We start from the raw sequence: 14,175 nt of genomic DNA on the forward strand, positions 1-14,175 counted from the left end.
GAGCCAAGCCAATTAAATGGTTTCCTTTTATAAGAATCTCTGTGGTCGTGGTGTCTCTTCACAGCACTAGAAAACCTGAGGAAGACAGGAGCATCACCACGCCTGGCTTCACTGATACACTACCTAGATGACTTGGTGAATGCCCAAATGAGGGAGAAAGCCTCTGGATTGCTGCACTGGATAATTTAGGGGATAATGGCTAAACAGCTCTGGTGTTTTCCCCCAAATATATTCTCTATCTGATGTTAGTTAAATTGGTAGATGAGGACTCACTGTCTATACATGGAGTATACACACACAGACACACATACACAGACATAGACACAGACACACACACAGACACAGACACACATACAAACACACACACAGATACACATAGACACACAGACACATAGACACGGCACACAGACACACACAGACACAACACAGACACACAGAGACACAGAGACACAGACACAGCACATAGACACACACACACAGACACACACACACAGAAACACACACACACACTATGGTAGTGTGCTTTTCCAAGAACAACTATTAGTCGCTTATTTGTCCTCTAGAACTAAATCAAGATGGAGGAGTGTGGCCACTCTGCTACCCTGAAACCAGCGGGCTGGGAGGTGAGAGCAATTCTCCTGGAGAGGCCCTGGCTCTGCACCTCCATGTGGAAGGAAGCCAAGGACACCCAGGCAGAAAGGAGCATGCAAGAAAGACAGCCATTCTAGAAAGGGATGCGCTACCCAGTCACCCAATGGATGCCCTGGGAGGTAAGATGAATGTCTATGGAGCCCTTGCCAAACCCTGACCATTAAATGGGAAACAGGGGTTTTTATCAAGAAAACAATCACACACCAGTACACAGTGCAGTGACTGTCCTAATTAATGGCAGCTATCAACTTGACATAGCCTAGGGTTTGTCAAAGAAGCCTCAATTTAAGGACTGCTTCGATCAGACTGGCCTGTGGCCATGTCTGAGAAATTGTCTTAGTTGATCATTGATATGTGAGGGATTGATCAGCCAACTGTAGGTGGCACCATCCCTAGACAGGTGGGCCTGCACTATATAAGGAAGAGAGTTGGAGGGTAGAGAGATGACATGGGGTTAAGAGCACTGGCTACTCTTCAGAGAACCTTGGCTTGATTCCCTGCACCCACATGGCAGCTCACAAACACCTATAACCTCAGCCCCAGGGGATCTGATAGCCTCTTTTGGGATCTGCGGGCTGGACCAGGTGTGCCCATAGTACACAGAAATACATGCAGGCAAAACAGCTATACACATAAAAAATTAACATAAAGATTTAAAATGAAGAAAGCTAGCTGACTGAGCAAAGAGTGAGGTGGAAAGCCAAGCTCCTCCATGGTCTCTGCTTCAGTTCCTGCCCTGACTTCCTGCAGGGATGGGACTGTGGTCAGCAAGTGTAAGCCACAGAAGCCCTCTCCTCCTCGCATTGCTTTTGGTCAGAGTTGTTGTGGGATAAACTTTTTTTTTTTTTTTGGTTTTTCGAGACAGGGTTTCTCTGTGGCTTTGGAGCCTGTCCTGGAACTAGCTCTGTAGACCAGGCTGGTCTCGAACTCACAGAGATCCACCTGCCTCTGCCTCCCTAGTGCTGGGATTAAAGGCGTGCGCCACCATCGCCCGGCATGGGATAAACTTTTTGTACACTGTAAAGAAGTGTCTCTGACAAGGAACCTTCTGATTGGTTTAACAGAGAGCTGAAAAGCCAATAGCTAGGCAAGGGAGGATAGGCGGGACTTCCCAGAAGATATAGGAACTCTGGGAAGAGAGGTGGGATTTGCCAGCCAGACACGGAGGAAGTGGGATGCATGGTAACTGAGGAGAGGTAACGAGTCACATGGCAGAACGTAGATTAATATAAATGGGTTAATTTAGGTTGTGAGCTAGCTGGAAAGAAGCCTGAGCTAAGGATGAGAGTTCATAATTAACAGTCGTCTCCGTGTCATTGTGTGGCCTGCTACCAAGACTATCGCCGCAACAGGCAGCAACCTGGGAAACTGACACATGGCAGATCTGACGAGGAACCTCGGATTCAGCCTTTTGAGTTGGTATTGTTACTCTGTGATAAAAGCAAGAGGTGAGGACATGCGTCCTGGAAGTGAGAGGTGGAACTGAGCTGTGCACTTTCGGCCGGCCGGAAAGCAGAGGAACAGAGAGAAGCCCCATGAGGACAAAACCCTCCCACCCCATGGCCTACTTCCTCCACCTCCTGAAGGTTCCAGAACCTCACAGAACCCAGTGCCGCATGCCCATGGGAGACACTTCCTTTCATACCACAGCACAGCATGTTATGCTCATGAAGACAAAAACACGGGAACATAACTAGAAATCATAAAAGATAAATCTGCAGGGGCTAGAGAGATGGCTCAGAGGCTAAGAGCATGCACTTTCACCACCAGAGGACCTGAGTTCAATTCCCAGCACCATGTGACGTGGCTCAAAACTGCCTGTAACTCTAATTCCAGGCCAGAGCCTCTGTGGGCACCAGCATTTCTGTGCGCATAGACTCACACATAATAAAAAGTAATAAAAGATTAAGAACACAGGAACAGCTAGGCAGTGGTGGCGCACACCTTTAATCCCAGCACTTGAGAGGCAGAGGCAGGCGGATCTCTGTGAGTTCAAGGCCAGCCTGGTCTACAGAGTGAGTTTCAGCCTGGACTACACAAAGAAATTCTGTCTCAACAAACAAAAAACAAACAACAAAGACAAGGACTTTACTTATTTATTGACTGACTGATTGGTTGGTTGGTTGCTTGCTTGCTTGGTTGCTTGGTTGGTTGCTTGGTTGGTTTTTAAAACATGGTTTCTCTGTGTAGCCCTGGCTGTCCTGGGCTCACTCTGTAGAGATCTGCTCCCTGCCTCTGCCTCCCACTGCACGCAGCTTTTGATGATATGATTTAAGCTAGGATAGAACATTTGCCTAGTGTGTGCAAGACTGAGTTCAATTTCCAGTATTTAAAAAAAATTGAATTATTTAGTAGTTTGTTATTGTTTTGTTTGTTAAAGGTAAGGACTCAGTTGAGCGGTGGTAGCGAATGCCTTTAATCCCAGCCCTCAGAGGCAGAAGGATCTCTGAGTTTGAGACCAGCCTTGTCTACAAAGTGAGTTCCAGGACAGCCAGAACTACATGAGGAAATTCTGTCTTAATTAAACAAACAAATAAACAAAAAAGAATAAAAAAGACAAGGACTCAGTAAGCCCAGGCTATCCTCAGATTCACAACGTGGCCAAGAATGGCCTTGAGTTTCTGATGTTGCTGCCTCCACCTCCCAAGGCACCAGCAACAGTGGTGCCTTCGGGTGGAGCGCAGGCCCTTGTGCATGCTAGGCAGGTACTTTTCCAGCTGAACCCCACAATGCCAGCACCCCAGTGTCATTTTAAAAATGGCATCCATGCAGTGCCCCTTTCAGGGCTGGCTTTCCAGAGCGCAGCCCACCCTCCATACCTTGAAGTGACGTTCCACGGTGGACAGGAAGCGCACATTGTCCGAGGCCTCCATGTGGAGTTTGAACAGCTCCGTCAGGACAGGCTGCACATTGGCCGTGAGCATGGATTCGGCTTCCTTGATCACATCCAAGACCTTCCTAACGAACGGAAGCTTCGTTTGCTCATAGAGGGCGCTCAGCGTTGCATTTCTTTCTCTCCAGAACTCAATTTCAGCTAGAGGACCATTGCCCTGGGAGAGACAGGAGCACACAGACAGCGCTCGCTGTTACAGTGGGTGAACACCCGTGGGCATTTCTACAGCGCCCACCCTTTTCCACCTGCTCTGGGCAGGCTGGTCAGTACAGGGCTTCTGGGTGGAGTTCTCATCCGGCATAGTCCAATCAGTCGATCTCAGGACTCTAAGGAATGCAAGACAAGGATCCTGCCCTTCCTAGTGGTGCCCATAGGGACAGAAACTACCTATCACTGATGAAGAGGAAGCAGTCTGAGGAGACAGCCCTCGTCCCACCAGCATCATTTAGTCGCACACTGAGAGAGACACCGGCTCTCCTGGAGACCTTCCTTGGACTGGTGGGCTGCAGGCCCGGGACAGGTTACCTGAGGCGTCTTCTTCAGCTGGCTCTCCAGAGCAGATGAAATCTGGCTCAGCCAGTTGATCACACATTGCTCCAAAGACTCCACCATTTCTGCGCTGGCCACCAGCTCGGACACTTCCCCCTCCACACTGATGCTGGGCATTTCCAGCTTGATCTCACCTGATGGAGAATGACTCGTTAGAGCCGGCATTCAAGTTCATCAGCACTGCTTCCTGTTGGTCAGGTTGCCAGCCTGTCCCCTTCTCCGTCTCTGCCTGGTTCTCTTTCACAGGAATGCGGTTAAAACCCTCTGCTGAATGGCCCAGTGGCTAAGTCCCATCAAAGTGATGTCAACATAATGAATTGGTTTTCTTCCTTTTTTTTTTTTCTCCCGAGACGGCTTTCTCTGTAGCTTTGAAATCTGTCCTGGAACTCGCTCTGTAGACCAGGCTGGTCTTGAACTCACAGAGATCCGCCTGCCTCTGCCTCCCGAGTGCTGGGATTAAAGGCGTGCGCTACCACCACCCAGCAGTTTTTAAACATAAAGCAATGAAAAGAAAGCCACCCTACAAATCATAATCCCAGAGAATTTAGACAACAATGTGGACACTAAGAGAGACTTACAGAGATCTAATCTACATGGGAAGTAGAAAGTAGAAAAAAACAAAATCACCTGAGTAAATTGGGGCATGGGGGGACCTTGGGAAAAGGTAAAAGGGGAGGGGAGAAGAAGGAAGGGAGTGGAGAAAATATATAGCTCAATAAAAACAATTTAAAAATTAAAATAAATAAATAAAAAGACCCCCCCCCCAAAAAAAAGCAGTGAGGATGAATGGTCTCATCTCAGAACTAAACAGAGCGACCGGCAAGGAAAGCTCCAGACTAAGGAACACTTCAGGCACGTAAAACACCAGAGCTGGAGAGATGCCTCCACGGGCTAAAGTGCTCGCCATACAAGCTTAAGGACATAGTTCCCATCTCTGGAACTCCTATATGAGCCAAGAACAATGGTTCATGCCCAGAATCCCAAGGCGGAGACAGGCAATCCCTGGGGCTCAGTGACCAGCAAGGCTAGACTGGTGACGACTGAGAGACACTGTATCAAAAAAGAAACTAAAGGAAGCCTAAAGAACCATCTGCACACACAGGTGTGCCCACACCCCAACACACACAGCTACACCCCCCACCCACAGGGAATTAAGAAAAGAGTGGATTCTCTAGAGTTCTGGTCCCACATCACCGGCTCTCCTGGTTAAACACTCTGTCACCTTTCCTTGGCTGGGTCCCTAAACATGAGCACCCAGTTCAACTCCACTCCCCCACCCGCCAGCCTCTTGCGTCCTTGGGCCCTGCTTGCCACATCTGCTTCCCATTACCCCAGGCTCTGGAACTCAGGTAAGGGGAAGGGATCAGGCAGGTACTGCCTACCAGACAACCCCTGACAGTGGGTCCCCTGAATACCACAACAGGGGCTGCATGAGACCCAATGCTACCTCCTCTAGGCAGCCCCCATGATTTCCCCGCGCTCTTGTGTAGCCCTCACCAGCTTGCTGAGCACCATGTTCTACTACCATTGGGCGTGCATGGGGATGCCCAGTGGCCATGAGGATTCCACCATCGTACTTCTAAACAAGTTCGTTTTCAGAGAACTTATAAATGAGCATTACTGGGCTGGGGATGCGGTTCCGTGGTGAGGGCTCTCGCTTAGCGTGTACACAGCCCAGGGGTCAAGCCCCAGGATTGGCAGTATATGTCTGTAATCTGAGCATGTGTGAAGTAGAGGCGGAAGGATCCAAAACTGAAAGTCATGCTCACTCAACTCTATGCAACTGATCTGGACTACAGGACTTTATCTTAAAAACAAACAACACCTGGGCATTGGGGTGGGTGCTTTTAATCCCAGCACTGAGAGGGCAGACGTAGGTGGATCTCTACGAGTTCCAAACCAGTCTGGGATACATAGTGAGACCCTGTCTCAGGAAAGAGGAGAGTGGCTGAGAGAGATGAGATTGCTCAGTCTTTAAGAGCTGCTTTTCCAGAGGGCCTGAGTTAGATTCCCACACGGGCCTAAGTCTCAGTGGCGTGAAACTCGAGTTCCAGGGGCTTCCAGCGCCCTCTTCTGGTGCCTGTAGTACTGCATGCAGACATACAGGCAAACACACACCCATACGCACAAAATAATATGTTCAAAAATACCACTAATTGTTGGGTGGTGGTGGTACATGCCTTTAATCCCAACACTCGAGAAGCAGAGTCAGGCAAATCTCTGAGTTCCAAGATGGCTAGGGCTACACAGAGAAATCCTGTCACAAAAAAACAAAAAAACAAACAAATGCACACACATAAAAACACAAATTAAGGCAGTTAAATCTCTGAGTTTGAGGCCAGCCTGGTCTACAGAGCGAGTTCCAGGACAGGCTCAAAAGCTACACAGAGAAACCCTGTCTCAAAAACAAAACAAACAAACGCCCCCCCCCAAAAAAAAAACAACAACAAAAAAAAAGAAAACAAATCACAAATTCAAACAAACAAAAAAGCCTTCTGAACTTTTGCATTGTTTTCCTAAGAATTTTTGGTTCTTCACAGATGGGGAGGGGAGGGGGCAGAGCAGACCGACCTTCAAGCTGCTGCATGGTCCTTTGGATGTTGTTCGCAAACTTCTGAAGATTCATTAGGAATTCATCGCGTATCAGCTGGATGCTGTGGTACTCCACCGTTTCCCCAGGTATGTTGGGCAACTCTGACGTGTCGTAAGAAAACTCTTGGGTTTCTACAGCTGTTCCCTGGCCTGACTCCGACTTGTGCTGGTTGAACGACAGCGCAGGCATGAAAACCTGCAAATGCACAGCCATTCGTGTGGTTAAATCACCCTGGGGTCTCCAGCTGTCTGTCAGGTTGGCAGATGTGCAAGCTGGCACTGGGCCCTCCTGGACGCTCAACATTCAGGAGGCCGAAACAGGAAGATTGCCGTTCAAGGCAGCCTGGGCTACAAATTGAGACAAGGATTTTGTCACTACAAAGGTCTCAAAGGACACCCCAATTTGCTGGCTATATAACGGTTGGTCAATTAGAATGAATTTTGCTTCACCCTGCGGTTATTATTTTAAATTTTTACTTATTATGTATACAGTGTCCTGCCTGCATGTATGCCTGTATGCTAGTAGAGGGCACCAAATATCATTTAGATGGTTGTGAACCACCATGTGGTTGCTGGGAATTGAACTCAGGACCTCTGACAGAGCAGCCAGTGCTTTTAACCTCTGAGCCATCTCTCCACCCCTGAGGTTATTTTATAATGAACAACTTGATCTTCTTTAAGCAGCCAGCATCTCTGTTCTCAGAAGTCACAAGATTAAAAGGTGTCATCCAGAGGCCTGTGGTCCAGCTGTGAACCCAGCACATGAGAGGCAGAGGCAGGAGGACTGCCCATGAAGTCAAAGCCAGCCTGGGCTACAGAGTGAATTCCAGGCCACCTGAGCTATAGAGAAAAGACGCTGTCTTAAAACAAGCAGAGGTTACCAAGAGAACGAGCGCACACAGCTAGTGACCTATCCCACATCTCTCCAAGGCTAAACCCTCTGGCCCTTCTTTGGGAGCAGGGGACTGTCCTGGAGACCAACAGTTACCTGGCAGATGACATCCTTCAGGAAGCGGAGCACTTGAGAGTTTATGATCCCGTACTCCATGGTCTCCGGCATCATTTCCATTGCTTCCTTCATGTCGCTGGCTTCAGGGATGGCCTCTAACCCGAGAGAGACCCAGGGCGTGGAGTTAGTGGGTGTCCCAGAGTCTCTCCCTCCTCTCATAGGCTCTGGTCACACAGTCAGAAGACGGGCTGATCTGGATTTAAGCAAACCCTGAGCAAATGAAACTAAACTACATCTCACTGGACTTTTAAGCTGTTTTGTTTTGTTTTGTTTTGTTTTGTTTTTGGTTGTTGGAGTCAGGGTTTCTCTATGTAGCCCTGGCTATCCTGGAACTCGATTTGTAGACCAGGCTGGCCTCAAACTCACAGAGATCCACCCGCCTCTGCCTTCCTAGTGCTGGGATTAGAGGCGTGCACCACCACCGCCCAGGGAAGTTGTTGAAAGACTCTGGGGGTTTTAAAACTGTACCGTACTTTACACTATAGTATTAACAAGGTATCTTGGGGACAAGAAATTGAAAGGTTCTATTTTAAAAATTATCCGTTTAGGAGCTGGCGAGACGGCTCAGCCAGTAAGAGCACTCACTGCTCTTGCAGGGGATGTGAGCAGAGTTCCCAGCATCCGCTTGTTCTCACAACCACCTTTAACTCCAGTGCCGGGAGAGTCAATGCCTTCTTCTGATGTTTATGGGCCCCAGGCATGCATACGGTGCATGTAAACATGCATACACATAAAATAAAAAGAAATCTTAAAACACACATACGGCTCATCTTTAGGGTTGAAGAGATGGCTCAGTGGTCCAAGCACTTGCCAGACACGCACAACAACAAGGGTTGGTACCCTGGAAACCTGTGTAAATGCCAGGTGGATGTGCTGCCCGCTGTAATTCTAGCCGTGGAAGGTAGAGAAAGGGGGATGCCCAGAGCAAGGCGGCTAATAAGACTAGTCATGTCAGCTTCCTCTGTGCCCAATGTCAACCTTGCCTGCCACACGCATATGCCCCTCCCCATGTACGTGTTACCCCCCCCAACACACACACACAGCAAAGGTACCTTTTGTGCTTCTGAGGAAGAACACCACGGTCTGTTCCAGAAACTCCTCTGGGATGGGGGTGCAGCTCACATGCAAGTCCAGCCTGTTGATGATGCGCTTCACGAACTTCTGAAATACATGCGACACGGTTGGGCTGACAGGTGCCTGCTCCGCAGAGCCCACTCTTCTCCAGCATGGAGGATCTCCTTCCATTCTACAGCAGCCCCAAAAGAGCTACTGCGTATCCAGCCCCCAGGGCCCTGAGTCTGCAGCTTCTGCTAGGCAGCCCAGGGACAACCAAGAAGGTGACCTTAGGAGAGGTGGCAGCAGGCTTGGAAGGACGGGGCCCATTGAGAGAAACTGGCTGCCTCTGGCTAGTTGGTTGGTTTGTTGTTTCTGGGACTTTGGGTGGGCGCGTTAAGTATTTCTTTTTAAAAGATTGATTTCTTGGAATTGGAGAGAGGGTTCCGCAGTTAAGAGCACTGGCTGGTCTTCCCGAGGACCCAGGTGCAGTCCCCAGCACCCACGTGGTGGATCACAACCACCTGTAACTCCAGTTCCAAGGTGTCCTGGCCTCTGAAGGCACCGGGCATGCATGTGGCGCACAGTCATATGTGCCGGCAAAACACCCACACAAATAAAATAATAAAATAGAATTTTCATATGTAAACAAATGTTTGGGGTTTTTAAAGATTTGTTGTTTTCCTGCGTATGAATGCCTTGCCTGCATGCTTGTCTGTGTACCGTGTGTGCTACTATCTGCCTTCCTCCTTTCTCTGTCAGCCAAAACTGCTGCTGGGAGTCCCTCAGTCAGTAAGGAATCTAAGGGTGTTCTGGGAAATCTCAACCCAAGATTCTGGAGTCCCTGCTCTAACACATGGTCTCACATCCTCTGTGCCTGTCACCCTGCCTTATGAGAGCCCCCTGAGCCACTCTGCCAACAAGCTGGAGAGTAGGGCACACCTTGCCCGACGGTTTGTCTGGGTGCTCGCTGCCGACGTCATCATCATCCACATCAAACAGGGAGGGCGTTATGGAGTCATTTCTCGGCTTCGAATTCTTGGCTATAAAAACACAATGCAATGAGTTGAGATGGCCAAGGTTTCCCACCAGCCAGATGCCTTCGCATGGTACCTCCTGTCCTCCATCATATGCTCTGCAAAGGACCGGAGTGTGGCTGACAGGAGCCCACATACCCAAAATCCTCCCTGTGGCCCACAGGTATATACATCCTGGCTGTGGTGCCCAGCAGATGATTCCTCCGAGTTGGGGTGTGCGTGTGCATGTGTGTGTTAACCTTACACAAGGTTTATGAATAAGAGTCACAACCAGGGGTTCTAACTCAACAGTAAGACACTTGTCTAGTGTGTTCAAGGCCCTGAGCTCTGCAACTCTGCAAAACGAACAGTCAGCTGTGGTGGTGTACCGGTCACCCAGCACTCCAGAGGTGGAGACAGAGGAACAGGAGTTCAAGGTCATCTTTGGCTACAGAATTCAAGGCCAGCCTGGGCTATAGGAGACCCTGTCTCAAAAAATTTAGAGATGGCCGGGCAGCACACGCCTTTAATCCCAGCACTTGGGAGGCAGAGGCAGGCTGATCTCTCTGAGTTCTAGACCAGCCTGGTCTACAAGAGCTAGTTCCAGGACAGGCTCCAAAGCCACAGAGAAACCCTGTCTCGAAAATGTAAAAAAAAAAAAAATTAGAGATGATAGCTGAACTATTTCAGAGGTTAAGAGCACTTGCTGTTATTCGAGGGGACCTGGGTTTTGTTCCCAGTACCCACATGGCAGCTCACAACTGTCTGTCACTCCAGCTGTCTTCAGAGGCCCTCTACTGGATTCCACAGGCACTGCATACACATGGTGCACATACACATACGCAGCTGCCAAAAACACACTCAGGGGTATGCTTAGTGTCACTGGAGGTAGTTAAAGCTGGGCTGGGGTAGTAAGAAGGCCACTAGTTCATTTCCTGACCACCCAGACTCCCAAAATAACCACACAGAAACTGTATTGATTAAATCATTGTTTGGCCTATTAGCTCTAACTTCTTATCGGCTAGCTTTTACATCTTAATTTGGCCCATTTTCATTATTTTATATTTTACCACAAGGCTCATGGCCTACCAGCAAGGTTCCAACCATGTCTGTCTCCAGTGGTGGTTTCATGGCTTCTTTCTAAACTCTGCCTTTCTTCTCCCAGCATTCAGTTTAGTTTTTCCCACCTAGCTCTGCTCTATCCTATCACAGGCCCAAAACAGCTTCTTTATTAACCAATGGTATTCACAGCATACAGGGGGAAACCCCACATCAGGCTGGGGTTGAGATGATGAATGGCTCAGTTGGGAAAGTGTTTCCAGTATAAGCCTGAGGACCCGAACTCCAGCACTGTAGAAAGGCAGGTATGGGGGCACATGCTTGCAATTCCAGCACTGGGGAAGCTGAGACAGAAGGGCCACTGTGGCTCACTGGCCAGCCTAGCCTAGTAGGTGAGTTCCAGGACAGTGAGAGATCTTGTCTCTGAGAACACGGCAGACAGCTCCAGAGGAAGGGCACCTAAGGTTATCCTGTGGCCTCCATAGGTGCATGTGAACATACGTAGTTTTATATGCACACATGCACAGCACACTTACCTGCATGGGTGTATGTGAATGTACGCAGTTTTATATTCGTGCATGCACAGCATGCTTACCTGCGTGGGTGCATGTGAACGTACAGAGTTTTTTTTTTTTTTGGTTTGGTTTTTGTTTTTCGAGACAGGGTTTCTCTGTAGCTTTGGAGCCTGTCCTGGAACTCTCTTTGTAGACCAGGCTGTCCTCGAACTCACAGAGATCCGCCTGCTTCTGCCTCCCGAGTGCTGGAATTAAAGGTGTGCGCCACCACCACCCGGCTAATGCTGAGTTTTATGCAGCATGAATAATAGAAACCCAGAGACAGATATTGGGGTTCATCCTGAAGATCAGAAAAGCAAAGCAGCCAGCTATTAGAGAGCTGTCATCGCTATGAAATCTTCAGACTGAAAGAGAAAGAGTTCCTTCTCATCACACTTTACATTCCTCCCTAGTGCTGAGATTAAAGGCATGCACCATCATCACCTGGCCTCTATGGCTAACTAGTGTGGCTGCTGGGATTAAAGGTGTGTGCCACCACTGCCCGGCTCTATGGCTAACTAGTGTGGCTGCTGGGATTAAAGGTGTGTGCCACCACTGTCTGGCCTGTATGGCTGACTAGTGTGGCTGTTCTGCATTCTATTTTTCAGGCAAGCTTTATTTATTAAAATACAAATGAAATATCACTACATTTTCCATTTTTGTCTAAAATTTTAAAAGGAGGCTACACTCATATAAGAAAAGTACATAAAATAAATACAATAACTATATATAAATATATTCAGGCAATAAATATATCATCAATGTCTAGTCCATTTGCATTTAACAAATTCAGAGAAAATTCTCCATATTTATCCTACCTTGGTGAGCCCAAAGTCTTGTACCTAATTTACTTTCTATCATAACTTGCTTTCTGTGTCTGGTAAACAAGGAAAACTATAACTTTTTAGTCTTTAACTCTCTCAGAGCCCCAAAAAGGAAATAATATTAACGGAGTAAGCAGGAAGTGTGAACAGACAACTTCCAAAACATGTGAGAAATGACAAAACAGCCAGCTGCCTGGACAGTCACCCAATGTTGGGCATCCATCTTCATCTGACAGGCCTGGACAGACTTTTCTGTGAAGCAGGATATTCTAAAGGGCTGTCCCTCCTTGTCTTGACAATGTTTGACAGTCACTCTCTTTTGTGTCCTACTTGTCCAATTAGGACAACATACTGTCAGCAGTTGAGGGAAGGGCATTTTCTTGCCACAAAGGAAATAAACTTCATGTGGAGTTTCTTCAATGCCCATTATCTTCTCTGAAGTAGATTGGTGCTGCCAGGAACAAACATGTCTGATTGTAATTTTAAAAAAACACTATGTGATTAAAACATGTTAAATGCCATATTCTGTAGATCTCTGAAATGTTTGAAAATGACCTATCTCAAATATATCTTTGTTTGACCTGGCAAATATACCTAATGTGACTATAAGTTCAATTATAATAGGTGGACAGAATCGTAATTGTAACCTGCTTTTCCTGACTTATTTGCATCAGGATAGAATGTAGGGACATTATTGGTGTGTTCCATACAATGAGGGGCAGGATCCAATTAGTTCTCTTTATAAGTCGAATTTTCTTGCTTTTGGGAGAGTTGTTGTTAATCCCTCCCCCAAAAATTACTACAAACTCTTTGCCAGGGTTCACTTTCTTCCCATAATTTGTCAATTTCATCATTATTAAAAGGCACTATAATTTCTGCTGGGTCTATTCCTGTTAATTGACAAAGTATCAATTTTCCTTCTAGAATTAACTCAGAGACCTTTTCCACATAAATTTTTAACTTTGTACTTGGTTTATGTGGTTAAAAGATTCCTTCTACATTAAAATTCCTGTAGGGAAATATTTGGAGGGTAATATGACCAGACTGCTGTTAAGATTCAGATCCACATGTGCCTACTGCACTTTCCCTTCAATCAAAGCCAATTCTCTCTCAGCTTTGGCTGATAATTCCCTGGGACTATTTAATTCCTTGTCACCATCTAAGGTTTTGTTTAAATTAATCAGGTCATCAGGACCTAGTCTAATAGTGTACCATAGATGGGAAATGTCTCCAAGCAATCTTTGGAAGTCATTAAGAGTCTGCAATCAACCTCTCCTAATTTACCCCTTTTGGGATCTAATTTTTTTAAATATTTATTTATTATATATACAATGTTCTGTGTGTGTATGCTTGCAGGCCAGAAGAGGGCACCAGACCTCATTACAAATGGTTGTGAGTCACCATGTGGTTGCTGGGAATTGAACTCAGGACCTTTGGAAGAGCAGGCAATGGTCTTAACCGCTGAGCCATCTCTCCAGCCCTGGGATCTAATTTTTATAAACCTATTTTATAGCCTAAATAATTAATAGAATCTCCTCTTTGCATTTTTTTTTCAGGAGTAATTTGTAATCCCCAACGGGTAATTTTTCTTTTTACTTCTTCAAACATTCTTTTTAATGTATCTACATTTGAATCAAATAGCAAAATGCTGTCCACGTAATGATAAATTAGAGATTCAGGAAATTGCTTTCATATAATTTCCAATGGCTTGACTTGTAAAATATTGGCACAGGATAGGCTTATTTAACATTCCTTATGGGAAAACCTTCCATTGATATCTTTTAGCAGGCAGAAATTATTATAAGAAAGCTCTGTGAAGGCAAATTTTTCTGTCTTTTTCTTGTAAAGGTATAGTGAAGAAACAGTCTTTTAAAACAATAACTAGCTGGGCGGTGGTGGCGCACACCTTTAATCCCAGCACTCGGGAGGCAGAGGCAGGCGGATCTCTGTGAGTTCGAGACCAGCCTGGTCTACA

General features: G+C 46.9%; 1 protein-coding gene across 1 annotated transcript in view; it reads right to left on the reverse strand.

Moving 5' to 3' along the window:
* The window catches only part of Dnah10 (dynein axonemal heavy chain 10), a 121,566-nt gene that overhangs the window by 102,009 nt on the left and 5,382 nt on the right, over positions 1-14,175 (reverse strand). The window contains exons 3-8 of the mRNA XM_005344367.2: positions 9,690-9,790; positions 8,747-8,855; positions 7,674-7,789; positions 6,665-6,881; positions 4,070-4,227; positions 3,471-3,701 (exon numbers count right to left, since the gene is read on the reverse strand). Coding sequence (XP_005344424.1) covers positions 3,471-3,701; positions 4,070-4,227; positions 6,665-6,881; positions 7,674-7,789; positions 8,747-8,855; positions 9,690-9,790 — 932 coding nt within the window. The remainder of the gene's footprint in view (positions 1-3,470; positions 3,702-4,069; positions 4,228-6,664; positions 6,882-7,673; positions 7,790-8,746; positions 8,856-9,689; positions 9,791-14,175) is intronic.

Source organism: Microtus ochrogaster, chromosome 2 (genome assembly GCF_000317375.1).
Source record: "Microtus ochrogaster isolate Prairie Vole_2 chromosome 2, MicOch1.0, whole genome shotgun sequence".
NCBI classification, from domain to species: domain Eukaryota; kingdom Metazoa; phylum Chordata; class Mammalia; order Rodentia; family Cricetidae; genus Microtus; species Microtus ochrogaster.